At 43.4% G+C, this 19,022-nt stretch overlaps 1 protein-coding gene across 5 annotated transcripts in view; it reads left to right on the forward strand.

Moving 5' to 3' along the window:
* The window catches only part of LOC135595156 (AP-1 complex subunit gamma-2-like), a 104,179-nt gene that overhangs the window by 64,048 nt on the left and 21,109 nt on the right, over positions 1-19,022 (forward strand). For 4 of the 5 annotated variants that reach the window (XM_065085707.1, XM_065085710.1, XM_065085709.1 and 1 more), the window contains 2 exons: positions 6,429-6,551; positions 6,633-6,728. The exons of the other annotated variant lie outside the window; for it this stretch is intronic. In XM_065085707.1, the coding sequence (XP_064941779.1) occupies positions 6,429-6,551; positions 6,633-6,728 (219 nt within the window). The remainder of the gene's footprint in view (positions 1-6,428; positions 6,552-6,632; positions 6,729-19,022) is intronic. 5 annotated transcript variants of the gene reach the window in all.

Genomic DNA, 19,022 nt, shown 5'->3' on the forward strand with positions numbered 1-19,022 from the left:
TGAATCCAACAAGAGCCCCTTTGAGATTATTACAGAACAACAGCTATTAACTCCTCACACTTTCGCAATCGAATATACTAAAAGTAGCCTGTCAACGTATCACTTTGTAAAGAAATGACATCGAAATACAAATATTGCATGGGCATACTTAGAGAAGGCGACCAAGAAGATAAAAAAGTGGGCAGATCTGGGAAGGCGACCAGAGAAGTTAAAAGTCGGTGATTTGGTGTTAATGAAGTTCTAACCAGCATCACTTCAATTCTTTAGGCATAAGGTTCATAAAGGACTGGTGCGCAAGTTTGAGGGGCCCTTCCTAATTATTAGTAGAGTAGGCATTGTCTCCTATAAGTTGCAGATGCCGACATGGCTCAAAATTTATAATGTATTCCATACGAGCAACTTGAAGGCCTACCACTCAGATTCGTAAGATGCTTTTAGAAACGTTTTAACTTGGCTACCCCCCACCAAAACCTCTTATGAAAAGCAAGTTGAAGCTATTTTAGTATATCACAAGAGGAAGTTACCTACTAGAGTGAAGCATATTAAGTAGTTAATGAAGTGGCAAAAGTTTCTTAGAACAGAAGCCAATTAGGAGCCAAAAGATACCTTGCGACATGAAAAAGCAATCATCAAAGTCTACCAACAAGTGTCGATAAGGGCGTCAATAATTTAAGTGGGGAGAATGTCATAAACGACTGTTATGCACCCATAACACCTTCGTCAATAAACTTTTTGATGCTTTTTTTTTTTTTGTACATTCAGTCGGCAGTGTGTTTTGCCTTTTTTTTGTGTTTTGCTTAAAAACTATAAGCAAGAATAATTGCAAAACTGCAAAGTGATCGCTCACTGAAATGGGCAAAACTATCCTAAAATGACTTAGTTTTCACTTGTCATAGCTTGTTTTATGTAGGCTATAATGTGGGGCAAAACATCAGTCATCTCAGCACCCTACCTAGAACCCCCCCCCGGTATGGCATAGGGTTAGATGGGTGTTTGGAGTAGTGTTGGGTGTTGATTGAATTTATAAGTTTTCACGTAAAGCTTATGGGAACTTGCCAACACTCCAAACACTTGGTGAGGAGTCGTTTGTAGACTTGTGACTATTTATTTATCTTCTAAAATCTTTGTTTTCTCTTCCTCTCTTTTCCCTCTTATACACCAAGTGTTTGCTAAATTACTTGTAAAACTACTCTCTTTTGTGAGACATCAGAACTTGTCCACTACTTGTTTTATGAACTAATTAATTTGCTCTTTTACAAGTCCTTCGGGACGGATAACACAAGGGTGCCTCATGACTTAGGTAATTCTGGTTAAGTATATGACAACTTAGTGGTTTGAAGGGGCTAATATAGCTAGCGTCTTACGATGTGTTGTCAAACCCATTTTATCCCATACATGGTGAGGTTTTTATGGGGATTTTAATTATTTTCATCTGGACACAACAATCGCTCAACATGTTCTGTAAGTGAGGTAACATGCAAGGTCTGCAACACCGTACCGTACTGGTGTTTCGAGGCTGGCTCGGTACGGTACGGTACGGTGTACCGAGCGGTACACCTAATTTAGGTTGTAAAACCCTTCGAAAATACCTGAAAATAAAAAAAAAAGGTTAGGATAGGGTTTTTAAGTTAGAAATAAATATAGTAATAGTATAAGTTTAGCAAAATCAATGTAAATTAGGTAAGAATAGTATCACATATATAGATATACCTGATTGTGGATTCTACCACCAAAATGAATGATAGGCCTCCATAGGTGGTGGATCGGGGTCCCCGATCCTATACATCTACATATCAATATGATATGTTTATTGGACCCAATCAAAAAATTGATCCCATGACACAGTGTATTGGTACACTGTATACCATTGATGCATCAATGTGGTGTTGATCGTAGGTTGATCGTCATGAATCATATTTGTCCGAGGCAGCTCTTGAGGCATATATTAGTGAATGTCAGAGCTTCTACTTTTGCTACTGATCTGTTGCTCTATATCATACTGTTGCTCAGAGAAGGATGACCAACTATCACCATATTGTTGTTGCCCGTATGATTCTCCATAATACGATGGCTGTGAATACAATGAGCTTTTTTTTGTGTCTATATCATGTAGGCTCTGTCGCATCTGCTCAAATTCATCCACTGCCTTCCCCTTCCCCTTCCCCTTCCGCTTCCGCACATAAACTTAACCAATACCTTGTTGAGTTCCATGATCTGAATCTTGGGTGGCACATGTAAAATATTGCTCCTCAGTCCATGCACCACCCTCAAGTTTTGTAGACGAGACCAATGACTGCCCGACATCACCATCATCATCCGTTGAGGCACTACTGTTCGTGTTGCTATCATGTCTTTGGACCGAGCGAGTTGCTCAATGTGATTGTGAAGGTGTCTCGTCGCCCGACTTGATTCTTTCCAACGATGCAACTGATGCTACTGCCTTCCCCTTTGCCTTTGCATGCTGGGCGGACGATTGTAACTGTTGGGTGTCTGTAGTTCCTCGAGCAGTTTGACTCGATGTTGTTCAACTCCTATCACGTTGTAATCGAGGGGGATTTTCCACCTATTGGGTTATGCTTCTTCTTCTTCTATTGCCTCGGTGATAAAACGTAAAGGACGCTGAGGATCTCCCGCCTCATCAAGTAGAGGATCCTCTTGGTTCTTTGCTGCTTCAACCCAATCTAACATTGGCTCTGAATCTTCGTTGTGGAATTGGAGGTCAATGGGATCAATATCTGGTTCCTCTGGCTCCTTATCCAACTCATCACATCGTAATCTTAGCCGCGTGTTATAATAGACATATACTAATTTCTCTAACTGTCTATAGGAGAGTTTGTTGCGGACCTTCATATGAATCAATGTAAACGTTGACCAATTACGTTCGCAACCACTAAATGTTGTTGTCTGTGAAAGTACACGAACGACAACCTTCCTTAAATGTGGTGCATCCCCTCAAAATTGTAGCCACCACTCGACTGCAAAAAGATATAAATAAGTTTTTATTAGCATAACAAATAATTAACATTAAATATAATTGATAATCAATATGTATAACTTTTCCTCACCATGATCCAAAGTGTAACGACACGATACAGCTACAACGTCGGAGAATGAACCAACTGTTTCTCGAAATAATCGACCATTCATAAGGGCATCGGTTGCATCAGTAGTGTTTGGCAAGAGCCGAAATATAACATTTCTTAGTGTCATTAAGAAATCATTTTGTGTTCCGAGAGCATATCGATATTGAATTGCCAGGTTTAGATAATATGCTGCAAGACATAATTTTGTTAGTATGATTTTTTATTATCTAAATAATAATAAATTAAATTATTCTGAGTACATTATGGATATCTTGATCCATATGAACATCGGTCGGACGATCAATGATCCGTACGTATTGGTCGGCCTTAAAATCATCTTTGAATGCTCTCCTAACCTCCTCTCTTGATGAAATCAGCATATATTTAAGATACGGCATCTGTGGACGCTTGTCCATATCGACCTTACGGAGGACAATATAAAGTTGTTCCACACCTTTTCTGATTTCTGCCGTAGTATCCCAAAATCTAGAGGAAAGAATGAACTTTGCTATCTTCTTTCCATCGCTCAATTTCAAATATCTGGATTCAGACCACTCTTGCGAGGTGACCATTGCCTTCAAGCCATGCCTTTTTTTGCTGTAATGACTTTAATGCAATAAAATTGGTAGCAAACCGAGTAATTCCAAGTCAGAGTATCTCACCGTTTACATACTTTTGCATTAAATCGTGGACCCAATAATGATTATATATAAACTTTGTAATTGATTGTACTCGAGCTACACAATTCTTGACTACATCCTACTCACCAATATCCTTCATCATTAGATCTATGCAATGAGCTGTACATGGAGTCCAAAAAAAGTTTTTCTTTTTTCCATTAATTGCAAACCGGCCTTTTTGAAATTCGCTCCATTGTCGGTTATTATTTGGACAACATACTGTGGTCCAATCTCCTCTACTATAGTGTCCATAAAGATCTCAATGTAGTTTGCATCTTGGATCTTTTCATAAGCATTAACGAACTTATAAAACACCACTCTTCTGTTGTAATAAACAAGAAAGTTGATGATACTCATTCTTATTGGTCCTGTCCAACTGTCACACATTAGTGTCATCCCATATTCGTCTCATTGCCTCTCGAAGGATTTGATCTAATCCTTTAGTTCTGCCACCTCCTCATATAAGTATACGCCCTAAATCTCCTTCGGTGTTGGAGGTTGGATCCCCGTGCCAGACTTTTGAATAGAAGAGACCATGCTCTGATAATATGGACCTTGGGCTGTGTTGGTTGGAGTCCTATGAAAGTTGAACCATTTTGAGATTGCCTTCCCAATATCCCTTTTTTTTTTCTTTTGTGTATGCATCGTCAATCCGTGTCTGTTTCGCTGTTTGTGGGGGATAGGCTTACGGATCAATATCAATAATATTTGGTGCGGACCTCTTGCCAAGACCTCTCTTAAAACTATGGAGTCCACCATACCTCATGCTACTAGTTCGGCCTAACTGAGAAGGAGCAGTTGGTTGCCTCATGCTGGCCGACCTCTGGATTCCACTACCACTATCATGCTCCAATTGTGAGTCAGGTCGTCGACATGGCAAACACCCTAATAGGTATTAAACACATTGAATTGACATAAAATCGAACAAATTTCGATTAAATCATCATTAAAATGACTAATCGTAGCATAAAATAACTTTAATAAAACCTAATTAAACTTATTTTACCATCATATATATGTCAAACAAATAAAAAAAATATTAAATATGTAATTTTGATCCAATATGATTCGAATTATGATAAAATCATCATTAGATATACTAATTACATGATTAACATAGTTAATTTTCTACTAATTACTTCTCTTTCAATAGCAAACACCTAATAGGTATTAAATATATTGAATTGATATAAAATCGAACAAATTTTGATTAAGTTATCATTAAAATGATTAATCGCAGCATTAAATAACTTTAATAAAACCTAATTAAACCTATTTTACCATTATATATACGTCAAACACATAAAAGAAATATTACATATGTAATTTTGATCCAATATGATTCAAATTATGATAAAATCATCATTAGATATACTAATTATATGATTAACATAGTTAATTTTCTATTAATTACTTCTCTTTCAACATTATAAACATGGCAAACACCCTAATAGGTATTAAACACATTGAATTGATATAAAATCGAATAAATTTTGATTAAATCATCATTAAAATGCCTAATCGTAGGATCATAAATATTTTTTAATATTTAATATGCATAAAACACACTAATCATAACATTAAATATTTTAATTACTCTCTAATTAAAGAAAGAGAACTTGACATACCTCTTGATTAGAAAGTTCTTCCTCTTAATCTTCCCAAATTAGCCTCGATTGAATTCACAAATTGTTGTTTCGTAGAGTTTAGGAGAGAAAAAAGAGTTTAGGAGTGAAATAAGGAAGAAGAAGGGCTTAAATATTATGAGAAAGGGCTTCAACGATCAATTTGACCGTTGGAGCACTGTAGCACTATTACAGTGCAGTAACGGTCGATTTCGACCATTACAGTGCGGTAACGGTCGATTTCGACCATTACCGAGTTGTGTCGGGCGGTAACGGTCGAAATTTCGACCGTTACTGCCCGATATTACCCCGTATCGTCCGATACGGGTCTCTTTTAACCATTCCGCCTGGTTGCGGGCGGTCCACATACCGGTACGCCGTCGGACCGGTACGTACTGCCCATACTGGGCGATATCATTTGGTATTGCTTACCTTGGTAACATGCGAAAAGAATAAAGCAAATAAGGTGCAAAACTAAGCAATATGAGGCTATGAAGGCTACTTACAGGCCTTGTTCAAGCTGCCTATGCCAAAAACAAACAGAGAACATGGATGTTGCACTAACAAGGTTGTTGTTGCTGCATGAGCATCTTCACTCTATGTTGCACTAACAAGGGTCGTCGCTGCATAAACATCTTCTCTTCGTTTTTGCACTAACAAGGGTCTCTACGTGCCCCAAAATGATTATTGTTTATTTGTCAAAATATATTTGATACTTCAGTATACTGGCATATTGTTCCCAGTTGGACCATTATATATGAGGTGGTACATTTATCGCAGTATTTAAAAGTTAAAGCCTTGATTTATAATTTGAGAACATCTGACGTTGATGGACATTTTTTATTTTATTGCCTAATTGAATTGAAGTACTTGTCTGGCAACTTCAAGTAGTGACTTCTTAATATATTTTCACTTTGAGATTGATTGCTTGAGCTTTAGATCTTATTTTACAAGCACTAGTAGATGGAAAAGCAATTTAGGATTTTTTTCAGCAACAATAATGCTTCTGAACAGTGTTGTCAACTTATGATGTTTTATAGGCTGGGAACTATGTTAAAGATGATGTGTGGCATGCTCTTATAGTTGCAATAAGCAATGCCCCCTATCTTCAAGGGTACTGTGTAAGGTCACTGTATAAAGCATTTCAAACTTATTCTGATCAGGTGGGTAAAACCAACTTTGTATCTTGATGCTAAGTTTCAGGCAATCTAATTTCCCCATGTCTGTTTTAACTCATTCCCTAGGAAAGTTTAGTTCGAGTAGCAGTATGGTGCATTGGTGAATATGGTGAGATGCTGGTTAACAATGTTAAGGTGTTGGAAATGGAGGAACCGATGACTGTAAGTGCATGCCTCTCTACGTTATGTTTATGATTTATGAATAATCTTTGTTTTTTATTTTTTAAAAAAATATATATATTATATCAAATGGCATACATGACTGATGACACTCACACGTGGGCTTGAACTTGATAAAAAAATTATGCCATATGGCCATTAGCCGTCCTTATGATGTTGTACTTCTTGTTTGAAAATAAATTGCTTTTTTACTTTCAAATTTACTATATGTATGAAGAATGATAGGCACAAGGTTTAAAATATTACCCGCACCGATCAATATGAATCAATATTTACTAGTCTGATAGGTGATTTTGCTCAATTCAATATGGTATAGATCAAGGATTGCCAATTCAGGTACCGGACCCATTTCAGTGATCTATCGAACTGGTACATACTGGTCAATACTAGTGTACTGACACATGGTACACCGATATGTACCAATGTTTCAGAGAGGCAGAAAAAGAGGGAAAAGAGGAAGGCATGGTGGAGGAACATAAGAGGAGGAAGGAGGAAGGAAGAAGGAAAAAGAGAAAGTGGTGGAGGAGTAAGAAGGAAGAAGTGGTGGGAGCAAACCCAGGAAGAAGGAATGTGGTGGCAACGACGTTAGTAGTGGCAGCAACAATGTGACTAAGGATTCGTGAAGCAGTGGTAGTGGTAGCAGCATCAGGAAGCAGCAGCGACGACAACACCAATATCATGAAACAGCAGCGGCGGTGAAGTACCAGCATGGGCAGTGATGAGGCAGCATCAATGGCAGTGGTGACGCCAGCAGCATCATACGCAAGAAGAGGGCTCGTGTTGATTTTTTCTTTTTTTAATTCCGGAGTTGCATGGGCCGTACCGCTTTTTCTATTTTGACCAGGCTGCCCGAAACAGGGTGATCCACGTACCAACCCATGTCTGGACTGGTATATACTGCATGTTTCGTACCATTTTAGGTTATACAAACTACAAACCAGGGTTTGCCGTACCGAGCCGTACCGCCCGGTATGGGCAGTATGTACCGGTCCGACAGGTTTTCAGTACGCGGACCGACGGTTACCGGTCCGAGGTACTGTAGCAGTTACGGTACTGTAGCACTGTAGCAGTACTACAGTACGGTACACCCAGGTGTACCGCTCGGTATACCGTACCGTACCGATACCGAGCCCAGGTCGAAATACCGGTACGGTACGGTATTGCGAACCTTGCTACAAACCAAGGTTCGGAATTTCGTACTATATCGGAGTTTCGACGTTAGCTCAGTACGGTACAATACTGTATACCGAGCGGTATACCGAACGGTACACCGCTCGGTATATATATATATATATATATAAATTCGAGCGATGTCGCCTCTCTCTTCTCCCAGGCGAGGGCGACGTTGCCTCATATATATTTATATATATATTTTTTTTATAAAAGGCGATGTCGCCTCGTATATGTATATATATATATATATATATATATATATATATATATATTTTATTTATATATTTATATATAAATATTCGTCGAAAAAGGTGACGTTGTCGAAAAAGGCAATGCGACGTTGCCTTATATATATATATATATATATATATCGTTTCGTCCGGTAACGGGCGGTCCATGTACCAGTCAGCTGATGGACCGATATGTATCGCCCGTACCAAGCGGTATTATTCGAAATTGCATACCTTGGTACAAACAATCATTGGCATGGATTGTACATACAATCTTTCCCTCATTCTCTTTTTGTGTTTTCTCTCCCCTTCTCCACCTCCTCCACTTTGCTACCAACTCCTCCGCCCATCATAAAATCACCATGCCTCTTCCTCCTTTTCCGAGTTGCTGCCACTTCTTCCTCCATTGCTACCATACTGACTAACCACTGTGGTAATGGAATGAGACTGATATTTTATGTTTTGGATAGACCTTTGATGCATTTATATTTCATATTTTTGGGGGGTGTTCTTTATCTCCATTACATCTCTCACAGAAATTGGATTTTATATTCTGATGGCATATGTTCACTAAGGATAAATAAACACCTGTAAATATGTTAATTCTCCAGTAGATTCATTAGTTTACTACTTAAATATTTTCTAGCCTTTCCCATAGAACTTGGATTCTTTTTCTAGTGCATGAGTGGCTTTTTTAATTTGAGCCCTTTGTTTTGTTTATCTATCTAATTCATTTTTAACCCATCTTTTCCTAACATCAGTGAAATATTTTATTACTTGCTCGTAGGTACATAATGGCTTTTGCAGTTAGACCCTTGAATTTCAGTACATAGATATCCTTTATTATTTTCTCAAGGGTGTTTTCGCAATTATATCTCTTGCATTTCATGATATAGTTATGCTGTTATTATCCTGTTATTCTTTTCTGTCACTTTATATTTCGCATGCCAAGCCACTATGATCATTGTTGTCATCCTTGACATATTGGATCTATTCTAGGGGTAAGTATGATTGGTCCAGCATAGGTCTAATCAACTCAAGCTTGGGATGTTTCTTCACCTGATTCTTGCTTGAGCTAAAGTTAAGCTGAAGAGGACCCTTTTTAGAGGAACATGATAACATTGCTCTAAGGCAAAAGTGAACTCTAGCTTAGATTCAAAATTCTTTGTAGTCTGTTTCATCTTGGTTAACAAATTTGTGTAACAAAGTACTGGAAAACCAAGTATTTGGTATTGCTCGCACGACATCAATTCTTACTTGTGAACCAAGGTTCTGAACACCTAACTAGTGCACTGTGTGGCAGTGTGAACTGTTCGGGCCATCAGCATACCTGCATGTCAGAAAAATGCATGAAAAAAAGGCAAAAAAGAAGAGTCAATTCATGTTATGAAACTAGTAGTGGAAATAACAAACGGTAAGCATTTTGCAACTGAAGTCCCATGTTGATGCAAATACCATAATCAGCCAAGCAAGTGAAGTCCTTAAATAGAAGTCCAATAAGCCTGTCAGCATTGAGATATAGAGTGGTATATAAACCTTTACCACCCTGTCACGGACAAACTTCGAAACAGGATGTTTGATGTAATGCTTATATATGTCCGTGTCTTTTGGCATGTTCATGCCTTGTACAGCATGTAGAGGGGCGGCCGAAGGCTTAATAGTCCCATTTTAGTTGGGTTGGTGGCCTCTTTAGGCTTGTAAATAAAGGTTGTGTCATGTGGACACGTGCGAGAGATTTTCGGTCTGTAATGGACTATTTTACCCTTTGTTGTGCCACTGTTCAGAGCTTGTAAAGTCTGTTTGTAATTTACATTGTCTATGAAGTGTTTTTCGGAGATGTTTGCTTGTGGATCCCAATTGAGGCGTTCTCTCTAACCCGTTCTCTCTTTTGGTGGTCCTAAGGGACAATGGGAGGCTTCGGGGAGGCTGACCTTTGCGGACGGACACGCAAGGGTGCCGCACGACTTAGGCAAAACCAGCTAAGTCCGTGACAGATGGTATCAGAGCGGGACAAGCACTCATAGAAACACCTTGACATGCAAACGTGGGGGACCTAGCGGGGCTGCGTTGAGGGCAGTCAGCACACGCGCGACCGTTTGGGGGGAAAACGAGCATGGAGATGTAGGGAAAAGGAGTCGCTCGGAGGAGCGGGCATCTGAGATTGGCATTCAGAGCAATGGCCAACCCTTCGCGTAAGAGGCACCACGAGAACAGACAAGCTTGGAAGAATGTGGAGCGCATAAAGGTTGGGATGGCTGAGTTTGAGCTATGGCTCAACGTTGACAACTATACTTGATGGTGCTCAAGGCAAGCGAGGCGCTTGGTAAAGGATGAGACCATCCAAGGTGGAATGAGTTGCTCAACGACCAAAAGAGTTATGCAAAGCTCACAGAGGTGAGGGGAATTGCTAACTCGAAGAATTTGGTACTCATGCATGGGCTTGTATGTGGACGATGGAATGTTCGTGGCCATCCCAAGGCGACCGAAACTCGGCGCCATGGAGCATTGAAACTTTCTCTTCGGCATGTGAAGGATACGTCCGTAGGAGGCTGAAGTGTGCAATAAGTTCAGCATATTGCTAGGCCTTGAGGGGTGCAGCGGGGGCTGTATTGACGGGGAGTCGCAATCTAGCAAGTGCGTTTGCAGGAGGCAGAACAATGCACAGTTTGTTCAGCAGATCGGAGTAGTCCAAGGGGATGGTGGTCTCCGAAACGAAGAGAGATGTTGCTCCAATGGGACAGTTATCCAGGAGGGATAAGTCCCGGCTCTCCAGAGGGAGAATCATGTGAGACGGACCTCACATGTTGAGGAGGAGTACCTCAACAAACAACAACTCCACGAAGCTCGATGGACTGAGCAAGCGGCGAGGAGTCGTCGCATGATCTCGCTTGAGAGAATGCATTAGTGGATGCATTGCGAGATCAAGTGGGGGAGCGACCCAAAGCAACTTAAATGAAGGCATACTTGGAGTCGATGTGGAGATTGGACTCAAGGGAGGGCTGACCCGTGGAATGGTGGGCGCGAGGGCCACCATCGACTCAATGCAAAAACGATGAGCGGAGCAACTTGGGTGTAACTTAGCGAAGTACCCAAGCCGCATGAAGGGAGCCAGCATAGAAGTTGGAACATGGAGCAGAGGCACAGTGCTTTCCTTAGACAGAGGTCAAGGACATGAACTCTTGCAGAGGCAAGAGTAGGATCATATTGTTCCATGGGCCCTTCATTATGACGGAGCGGACTCATCTTGCATGGTGCCAAAGACGAAGGGAGCTTCTGGGCACATGCACCTTATCTCGGAGGAGCATTTGATGGAGGAACTAAGGCGACTCAATTTGCGGAGGCGAAGTTGGGTTCAGAAGGCCTTAGCATGGGGCAAGAGGACGCAGAGGCGAGTACTCTTGAAGAATATGCCACAGTGTTGCCATTCAAGTTGCCATGAAGGAAGCAGTGCGCAGCGGAGATTGTGCTGGTAGGGGCAGAGGCCCAGGATCCAGACAATGGTGCACAAATTACAGTGAAGTCGGTGGACTTCGGGAGCTACTAGGCGACGGACTGTCCTAGAGCGGTGCTTCATCTAGGTGTGATTCAAAAGTGGGTGGATGAAGGTCAATTGCCAAAGGAGCGAACAAAATCGAAGGTGGAGGAGACCCTGTGATGTATTGGCAGAGGCCACACATGGAGGGTTCACAATTCGAGTTTATTCCACAAGGATCAGAATGCAATGGAGATGTCACCAGGAGGCGACATGGTGCAACAGATCGTGGTGGAACAGTTCGTGGCAATGCGATACACACGACATAGTCCCGGGAGGGACTAGATCATATGGAGGTATGATTGGGAGCTACTTGGAGCTCCACTTCGATGAACAACACGACGACAAGAAGGGCTATGGATTCAAGGAGTGAAGGCCATGGTACCGCAGAGGCGGGTCTTCCGTGCGTGCATCGAATTTTGCATCGGATGAAAACCTTGGTCATCAGCATATGGGGGCTGGGTGCCACCAAGGGAAAAGTTCGAATGCAAGTACCAGTGAGTTCCATGGGAGGAACTTGATCATGCAGAGGTATGATCGAAGCAGCTGGAGAGTTGGACTGCTCCAGAGCTCATATTCGCTTAAGGGAGCCCGGCAAGTCAGAGGACAAGGCCGAGTAAGCGAACGTTACTACCAAGGAAGCTAAGGAGAATAGAATCGGTGTAAACCCTATAACGTGATGGCAGAGACCATGCATGGGAGTAGCAGTCTGTCTTTCCATCGACCAAACGGACTGCTTGGAGAACACAGAGGTGTTGAAGCAGGGGGTCGAAAGGGGCGAGGAAGCGACGACGAGTCCAGAGGGACTTAGCTACCCAAAATCAAGCATCAGTTAGAATGGAGGTGGACTCAGAGGAGTGCCACGGAGACATATCTACTGATCGTGAAGAAAAGGGATGCAGATGCGAGGCGACGGATAGTAGGGCCATGGGCATGGCAGCGCCATGGTACCGCAGAGGCGGGACTTCCGTGAAAGTCATTGATCCCTTGCTCTCATGGAGGGAGAGCGCTTGGTCGTGAAAGGGGCCGAGGAGGTGGAGAATGCAGAGGCAATCTCCAAGTACCGAGACAAGGCTGAAGGGCAGAGGCCGAAGAACTTCGTAAGACCGGTGTCAATGTGCTTCTCATCAAGATAGCCGAAAGTGAAGGACTTCGGGTCATGCAAGAGTGCATAACCAAGGAACGAAGCAGGCAGTACGCGGTGCTGTACCTTTGCTACTCAGAGGAGTAGGCGGCAGGGTTGATGGAGAAGACGGTACAATCCCATAGGCGACCAAACCTATGAGAGAATTACTCCAAGTTGGGGTGAAAACTTCCCGCATTCCAGAAGTTCGATGGCATTGAGAAGGTGAATCACAGTAGCTAACTCAACGCAAGGAGTGCAAACACTTCAAGTGCTTCAGAAGTGTGAGCAAAGAGCAGGCGAAGGCCAGTAACCAGCTTGATGCATGGAGTACAACCTCGAGGAGGCGGGCGAAGTCAAGTAACCTTTGTCTTCTCAACTCTTAAGAGAATGGGCGAAACCGAGTACCCCAATTCTCTTATCTATCCAGCAGAGGAGCTCTGCACAAGTTCAAAGACCCTTCAAAGATAATGGAAGACAATAGTTGTCAAATCCTCACCAACGGTGATCAGTGTTACTGAGAGTAGATTGTCCGCTTCATTTCCCAACGAAATGCCAATCGAAAGCGGAAGTGATGCGAACCTACTTGGATATGACAACTAAGCGAAAGAAGAGTCAATGAGCAAATGTTGTGGAGGAAGGACCCAAAACTTCAAAAGTTTGCGAGATGATGCTCGTTAAAGCTCCAACAAGCATCCACCCAGTTCAAGCAGCATGTGGAAGTTGAGAGACTGGCGCAATAAGGATGGTCTTTTCCTTCATCTGGGGGATCCGCAGGAATCAACAAAGATCAACACAACTCAGCCAACCCCACACCAGAGTCAGAGTCATTGGTGAGTTGAAGCAGCATAGCGGATCAAAGGTTCGACTACTCAAAAACAGCAGCGGAGAGCAGCTAGGAGCCAAGAGGCGCATTGTAGCTGGAACAGAAGATTGAAGACTCAGCAAAGGCGAGGAGTTGCAGTGTCGACAAAGGCTTCAACGAGGACGTCGAAGGAATAAGTGGGGGAGAATGTCACGGACAAACTTCGAAACAGGATGTTTGATGTAATGCTTATATATGTCCGTGTCTTTTGGCATGTTCATGCCTTGTACAGCATGTAGAGGGGCGGCCGAAGGCTTAATAGTCCCATTTTAGTTGGGTTGGTGGCCTCTTTAGGCTCGTAAATAAAGGTTGTGTCATGTGGACACGTGCGAGAGATTTTCGGTCTATAATGGACTATTTTACCCTTTGTTGTGCCACTGTTCAGAGCTTGTAAAGTCTGTTTGTAATTTGCATTGTCTATGAAGTGTTTTTCGGAGATGTTTGCTTGTGGATCCCGATTGAGGCGTTCTCTCTAACCCGTTCTCTCTTTTGGTGGTCCTAAGGGACAATGGGAGGCTTCGGGGAGGCTGACCTTTGCGGACGGACACGCAAGGGTGCCGCACGACTTAGGCAAAACCAGCTAAGTCCGTGACAACCCGGTATCAATAGAAAAAATAATGAAAAATTGATATTTGACCGAGTGGTGCAAGCTCTAGGGTTTATTACCAGTGTTTGGTTGGGCTGCTAAATATTGACCAATATACATATGGATATTTAGAATGATGCACCCAAGTATCATTTTTTATTCTTCATCAGAATGAACCATCCAGTTTCACTAGCAAAATATAATGAACAGGCCATATAAGACCGAGTGGTACCAAGCTGTAGGGTCTACTCCTGTTGTTTGCTTGCACTGCCAAATATTGGCCAATATATATGGATATTTTAACCATGTGCCCATGTATCAATTTTTATTTTTCTTCAGAATGACATGAGATGCCAGATATTGGGTGGCGTGTACCATGCTTTAGTTAATTCTATAACTGGCAGAGTTGTTGAAGTCTACTACTGTATCATATCAAAAAATCTCACTATATATGCACCTTGGTTGTATGATTTCTCTTTGCACAATTTGCAGTCTTCCAAGATAAATTCAGTTAAGATCATCTATGTCAAACTTAGTTTGAGATCAATCTTTTGTCAAGCAGAAACTTGGAGTTTTTATGTAGCATTGGTTTGAGCATGATTAAAATTTTAGCTGTGTGAGAGTGAGACAATGGATTGAATCAGTCACGTGCTCTAGTGACCAGCTAATGGAAACACAGCTTCTGGAGATGTTTGACCCATCCTGACTTGATCTCTGCATGATCTATTTTAGCTAGGATAAGCCCAATCCTGTCCATTGCTATGTAATTCGTACGATGTACTAAAATTTTGCCTAATTTTATATACTCCAAGTGAAAATGTCTCTCCACATACAGATATCCATGACAGTTCAAAACTTCCAACAGATTCTTTACTCTGGTGTAACTGATGTTCATCTGGATATTTTACTTGTATGTTTTGAAGGAAGCATGATCTGATCCCAGGTCTCTAATATGCAACCCAAGGAACTTTACCAACATGCTATGCCACCCACCCAAGATATTTTGCCAACATGTTATGCCACCTAAGAAACTTTACCAACATGCTAGGCCATCAAAGAAACTTTACCAACATGCTAACCTGGCACTTGAAATAAATCAACTCTTCAATGGTTCTGAAATACTAGTGTCAAATCTATGGTACTGTAAATCCTTGCCATGAATTTTTTGACAAACAAAAAATTCTTTGTTTATACTTGATTTCTGTCTTATATGACATTCAGAATCATTATTTGTTTGTTCTTTCAAGCAAGGTTCGCATTACCGTACCGTACCGGCATTTCAACCTGGGCTCGATATGGTATGGTACGGTACGGTGTACCGAGCGGTACACCCAGGTGTGCCGAGCGGTACACCCAGGTGTGCCGAGCTGTCACGACCTTAGCTGGAATTGCCTAAGGCGTGCGGCACCCTTACGGCCAAAGACGCGAACTTAGCTTGCGTTGCCTAAGTCGCGAGTCACTCTTGCGGCAAAGACGCGAACTTAGCTTGCGTTGCCTAAGTTGCGCTTCGCCCTTGCGATCTTGCTCCGCAAGGATCAGCCCACTTTGTAACCTCTCGCAGGTCCCGAAGGACTTGTAAAAGAGAAAGAGAGTTAGATCGAAAGAACGAGCAACGGACAAGTCCCGAAGTCTCGCGAAAAGGAAAGCTTTACAAGCAATTCGTCGAACACCTTGTGTGCACAAGAGAAAAGAGGGAGAGGGGGAAAAGCAAGGCTTTCAAGGATGAACGAACAACTGCAAGCCCACAAACAGCCGCTCACCTGGTCCCGGACGCAACACCAAGTTCCCGTAAAGGTCACGTGCGAACTTGCGAAAGAGTGTTCAACGCCCGGTATATAACCGAAGCCCCATCCAGCCATGTGCCACCCGGGGGGTTCCTGGGTGCTGAGATGGCTGATGTTTTGGTGAGCGGAGGCAGCACTCCGCTCACCTCCCGCGGCACGCGAAAACGGAGCCGTTTTGGGCTGTTTTGGGGCTGTTTTGCTCGGTTCGGTGAGCGATCGCTTTGCAACGCTGCAGCTTGTTCGAACTTACATATTTACAAGCAAAATGACCCAAAACCATGGGAAAACATGCTGTCAAGCAGCTGTACATGCGGGTGTGAGCGACGAACGGTTCGTTGAACGAAGTTGTTGCGGGTGCGCGACGACCGTTCGTGACATTCTCCCCCACTTAAACTGTCGACGCCCTCGTCGACACTTGTTGGTAGTTGTTGATGACGTCTTCTTCATGTCGCAGGGCGTCTTCAGGCTCCCAACTGGCTTCAGTTCGGGGAAGCTTTCGCCACTTCACCAAGTACTCTGTTTGCTCCGCTCCGTTGGATAGCTTTATCTTGCGATCCGCCATAATGGTTTCCACTCGCTTCTCGTAGGAGGCTGTGATGGGAGGTAGCCGAGTTGGAACACTTCGAGAAGCATCTTGCGGATCTGAATGGTAGGCCTTCAGGTTGCTGGCGTGAAGAACGTTGTGAATTTTGAACCACGCCGACAGCTGCAACTTGTAAGAAACATTGCCTACCCTGCTGATAATTGGGAAGGGCCCTTCATACTTACGCACCAATCCTTTGTGGACTCTTTTCCTGAAGAATTGGAGTGATGCTGGTTGGAGCTTTACCAACACCAAATCGCCAACTTTGAACTCCTGTGGTCGCCTTCCCAAGTCTGCCCACTTCTTCATCCGTTTTGCCGCCTTCTCCAAGTAAGCCCGCGCAATATCGGCATTTCGATGCCACTCCTTTGCGAAATGGTAGGCTGATGGACTACTCCCAGTATACCCAATTGCCATAGTGTGCGGAGTCGACGGTTGTTGTCCTGTGATAATTTCGAAGGGGCTCTTGTTGGATGCAGAGCTCCGCTGCAAGTTGTAGGAGAATTGGGCGATGTCCAACAGCTTCACCCAATCTCGTTGATTGGCACTCACGTAGTGCCGGAGATACTGCTCTAAGAGCGAATTTATTCTTTCAGTCTGACCATCCGTCTGGGGGTGGAGGCTTGTAGAGAAGTATAACTTTGACCCCAACAATTTGAATAGCTCGGTCCAGAAACGTCCCAGGAACCGAGCGTCTCGATCACTAACGATATTGTGTGGGACTCCCCAATACTTCACTACACCCTTCATCATCAGTCTGGCCGCCTCTTCAGCTGAACAGTGTAGGGGAGCAGCAATGAAAGTTGCATACTTTGAAAACCGATCGACCACCACAAGTATCGATCCAAGTCCCCCTACAGGTGGCAAGCTTGATATGAAGTCTAAGGAAATGCTCTCCCAAGGCCTTTCTGGTATGGGCAACGGCTCCAAAAGTCCCACCGGCTTCCGCTGCTCCACCTTGTCTTGTTGGCAAGTAAGGCATGTTCGAACATACTCCTCCACATTAATCCCCATCTTTGGCCAGTAGAAGGCCCTCTCCACAAGAGCCAACGTTCTGTGAATGCCGGGATGCCCAGCCCAAAGGGAATCGTGACACTCTTTTAAGAGTTCACGCCTTAAATTGTCCACTCGGGGAACATAAACCCTATTCCCTTTTGTGTAAACAAGTCCCTCCTGGACCCAAAATCGTCGTGCCTTGCCTTCTTTGATGAGCTGCATTAGGATAACTGCCTGGGGATCACTATACAGTCCATCTCTGATTCGGGAAAGGAAGTTGGAGTGTAACTGACTTGTTTGGCCTCTGCCCTCCAGTTGTGCAGCATTCACGCACTCCACCTTCCGACTCAGCGCATCGGCCACGACATTCGCCTTCCCGGGCTTATATTCCATTGCCATATCAAATTCAGCCAGGAAGTCCTGCCACCGTGCTTGCTTTGGGGAGAGCTTCTTCTGAGTTTGGAAATAACTCAGGGCGATGTTGTCTGTCCTCAGCACAAATCGCGACCCGAGGAGGTAGTGTCGCCAAACTCGTAGGCAGTGGATCACCGCTGTCATCTCCTTCTCATGCACTGGGTACCGCCTCTCGGTCTCGTTGAGTTTGCGGCTCTCGTAGGCCACCGGATGACCTTCTTGCATGAGTACTCCACCAATAGCAAAGTCCGAAGCATCTGTATGGACTTCAAAGGGCTCTCCATAGTTTGGCAATTTGAGCACTGGTTCTTCCAGAACAGCAGCCTTCAGATCTTGGAATGCTATCTCACATCTGTCAGACCACTTCCAAGGCTGCTCCTTCTTTAGCAACTCCGTTAGTGGGGTTGCCCGCTTCGAATATCCCGCGATGAAGCGTCGATAGTAGTTGACGAAACCAAGGAAGGATCTCAACTCTGGCACCTTCTTTGGAGTTCGCCATTCCGCAACTGCTTGCACCTTCGACTTATCCATCCGAATGGAGCTATCACCGATTCGATGCCCCAAGAATAGGATCTCAGTCTGAGCAAAGTAGCATTTCTCCCTTTTTACGAACAACGTGTTCTCCCTGAGAACCTTGAAAATCGTCCGAAGGTGCTTGACGTGCTCCTCGAGCGTTTGGCTGTAGACGACGATATCGTCCAAGTAGACGACCACGAACTTATCCAAATACTCCTTGAATAGCTGGTTCATGAGAGTACAGAATGTGGCCGGAGCGTTGGTTAAGCCGAAAGGCATCACCAAGAACTCAAACGCTCCATATCTGGTCACACAAGTAGTCTTTGCTTCGTCGCCTTCAGCAATGCGCACCTGCCAATATCCCGACCGAAGGTCGAGTTTTGAGAAATACTTCGCCTTACCCAATTGATCGAACAAGTCCGCAATGAGCGGGATGGGATACTTGTTCTTCACTGTTACTTTGTTGAGGGCTCG

This window comes from Musa acuminata, chromosome BXJ1-10 (genome assembly GCF_036884655.1).
Source record: "Musa acuminata AAA Group cultivar baxijiao chromosome BXJ1-10, Cavendish_Baxijiao_AAA, whole genome shotgun sequence".
Lineage (NCBI taxonomy): Eukaryota > Viridiplantae > Streptophyta > Magnoliopsida > Zingiberales > Musaceae > Musa > Musa acuminata.